Genomic DNA, 2,934 nt, shown 5'->3' with positions numbered 1-2,934 from the left:
CGCTCAAACACTAACAAACTGACAAGATCTTTCGCTGTCTATAGCCGGGTACCCATTCCCACCTGGGTGAAGTGAGGAAAATTCGTGTAAAGTGCCTTTCTCAAGGACACAACGTCGGGCCCTTGAAGGGATTCGAACCCACGACCTTACGGTTGCGAGTCCGAGAGCCTAACCATTAGGCCACCGACGCCACGTCTTGCTTTCGAGTATTTCCTTCATGGTAGTCTGGTGGCGCTTTATGTGACCAAGATATTGTATTTTTCTACTCTACGTTCATTTTGTTAAGGAGGGTTTGTCTTGTGTGGAGAATCTGACACACGTCATGGTCAGTCTTTTATGTTACTTTCCTGCTAATTCGGGCCGTTAGGCGGTAGCGCCACATCTCAAATGCAGATGTTTTGTTTTCTTCTTTCTTTGTTAAAGTTCAGGCCTCAGCACCATATAGGATGAAAATGGGAAAGATGTAGCACTCTGTCAATTTCTTTCTTAAATATAAAGGTACAGTTTTGAAGGATCCTACAAGTCTCAGCTTCAAAACCAAAACGTTTTGTATCTGGAAGGACCTCCGGAATTTTAGTGTTTGGTTACCATGAAAGAAGTATCAGGAGGCCCAAGCGAAGGGGTTGGCGTGTAAAAAAAAAATCCAACTCTGCCAATCTGCGTAAAACCAGCCACACAAATCACACGAGGTTAATCGATTTACACGTGAGCGCAACGTACGGAGCAAAAAATGTACAGTGAAAGTGGCCCTGAGCAACGTAACCAGCAATGTAGATACGTGTAAAGTTGGCTAACATTTCTAATTTGGCTCGCCGCATCGTTCTTCTTACTTTCTTTTTCATCCCAGTTGCGTCTTCCCTGAAAAAATGTCTGGTCTACGATTATGTCAACGAAATGTAATTTTGGCGGGATTTAGTGAGACGCTCCCCGCATCAATATCCTTAGGCTATCAGACACAGGAAGATAATAAGGCTGATGGGCGAACGAGAAGTTGGTGGAATTTTTGGCTGGTCCCGTCCTCTGATTCCTGGGGCTAAATTATGGGATGCACGTGCTCCTAGCTATCGGGGCTGCCTACAAAACTGCTACCTCCTACTGCACGCGGAGAATTACACTGATAGTGAAATGGTTCTTTTAGTTTTTGTTTTGTTTTGTTTGAATCGTTGTGTTAGGGATTTTTTAAAGGGGTTATGTTGTTTTCTTTTCTATTTCATGTCTGTGTTGACTTTGCTGTTCTTTGTCTTGGCTGGGGCTGTGGGAGAGAGAGAGAGAGACAGAGAGAGAGAGAGAGACAGAGACAGAGAGAGAGAGAGAGACAGAGAGACAGAGAGAGAGGCTGGATGTTTGCTGTTTTGCATTTGGGTTTGTGGTGGTTTTCTTTTCTATTTGTTTCGGAAAATGAAGAGTAGAGAGAAGGGCAGTCAGTTAGAAGAATCGGGCTCCAGACATTTTGTTTTACCCAGCATAATGAATTGAATAGGACCTCGTAATGAACAGTCTTGCGACACAGAAACTGAGACAGAAAAAATATAACATATGTGATGGGAAAAGTGCAGAGCGCTTTACTCGTTTTGAATATAACCCGTTAGGAATAACATTTGTGGCTTTAGGTTGGCTCGCAGTAAATGTTGAACCTACATGAAAATATAAAGCAAAGCAGTCTGAAGAAAGCTTATTGTAAGAATATTATTAATTGTGCTAATGCGTGTTTATCTATCTATCTATCTATCTATCTATCTATCTATCTATCTATCTATCTATCTATCTATCTATCTATCATCTATCTATCTATTTATCTGTCTGTCTGTTTGTCTATCTATCTGTCTGTCTGTCTGTCTGTCTGCCTGCCTGGCTGCCTGACTGCCTGCCTGCATGCCTGCCTGCCAGTCTGTCTGTCTGTGTGTCTGTGTGTCTGTCTGTCTGTCTGTCTGTCTGTCTGCCTGTCTGTCTGTCTATCTATCTATCTATCTATCTACTTATCTATCTATCCATCTATAAATCTATCTATTTATCTATTCCGTGGCCTTGTCCTGTAGAATCTGAGTCTGTATCCATCTGACCATCCACAAAAAATTATCCTTAGGGCATGGACATAACGTCTATTTGCCCTCCCCCCCCCTTTTTTTTCCCCCGCAACCTTCCCCGAACTCTCTATAACACCCCCTTCCCCCTTATTTTCGCCTCACCCTCCTCTCCCCTTATTTTCGCCTCACCCTCCTCTCCCCTTATTTTCGCCTCACCCTCCTCTCCCCTCTCCCTCTTTCTACAGTAACTCCCCTAAGTCAGCCAGCCCACCCCTCGAGGAGAGGAAGGTAGATTGTTCCATCAAAGTTTATGTTTTGTTTGATCTGGCGAGTCCAATCCAATTTGTGGCGGGTAAATACGAGAAATCTCATTTATTCCGCGGTGATCTGGCGGGGGCCAGCTGGTGCTAGGGGAGGCTACCTCAGCGCACACGGAAAAAGCTCGCCGCGCCAGAATTTTTCTGGCTCTCGATGACACTCTTGTTCCTGCTCCTGCCGCCTTCTGCATCTCGTCTCTCTCGCATCTCTCTCTGTCTCGCTCTCTCTGTCTCTCTGTGTCTCTATCTCGTATCTCCCTCCCTCTTTCTCTCTCTCTCTCTCTCTCTCTCTCTCTCTCTCTCTCTCTCTCTCTCTCTGTGTGTCTGGCTGTGTCTCTATCTCTTTGTCTCTCTCTCGTATCTCTCTCTGTCTGTCTGTCTCTCTCTCTCTCGTATCTCCCTCCCTCTCTCTGTATCTCTCTCTCTCTCTTTTGTCTGTCTCACTCTCTCTTTGTCTCTCTCTCCGTCTCTCTTTCTGTCTCTCTGCCTCTCTCTCTTTCTCTGTCTCTCTCTGTTTCTCTCTGGTATCTCACCCCCCTCTTTCTCTTTCTCTCTCTGTCTCTCTCTCTCTCTTTCTCTGTCCCTCTCTCTCT

The 2,934-nt window shown here is 45.0% G+C and overlaps 1 protein-coding gene across 1 annotated transcript in view; it reads left to right on the top strand.

Annotated features, from left to right (window-relative positions):
* LOC100533220 (ror) overlaps positions 1-2,934 on the top strand; it is a gene marked incomplete at its 5' end in the record, with an annotated part of 52,059 nt that overhangs the window by 37,752 nt on the left and 11,373 nt on the right. Inside the window, 2 exon segments of the mRNA NM_001204537.1 lie at positions 555-563; positions 565-567. Of these exon segments, the coding sequence (NP_001191466.1) occupies positions 555-563; positions 565-567 (12 nt within the window).

The sequence above is a fragment of the Aplysia californica genome, unplaced genomic scaffold (genome assembly GCF_000002075.1).
Source record: "Aplysia californica isolate F4 #8 unplaced genomic scaffold, AplCal3.0 scaffold00176, whole genome shotgun sequence".
In the NCBI taxonomy this organism is placed as follows: Eukaryota; Metazoa; Mollusca; class Gastropoda; order Aplysiida; family Aplysiidae; genus Aplysia; species Aplysia californica.
This window is presented reverse-complemented; position numbering and strand designations above follow the sequence as displayed.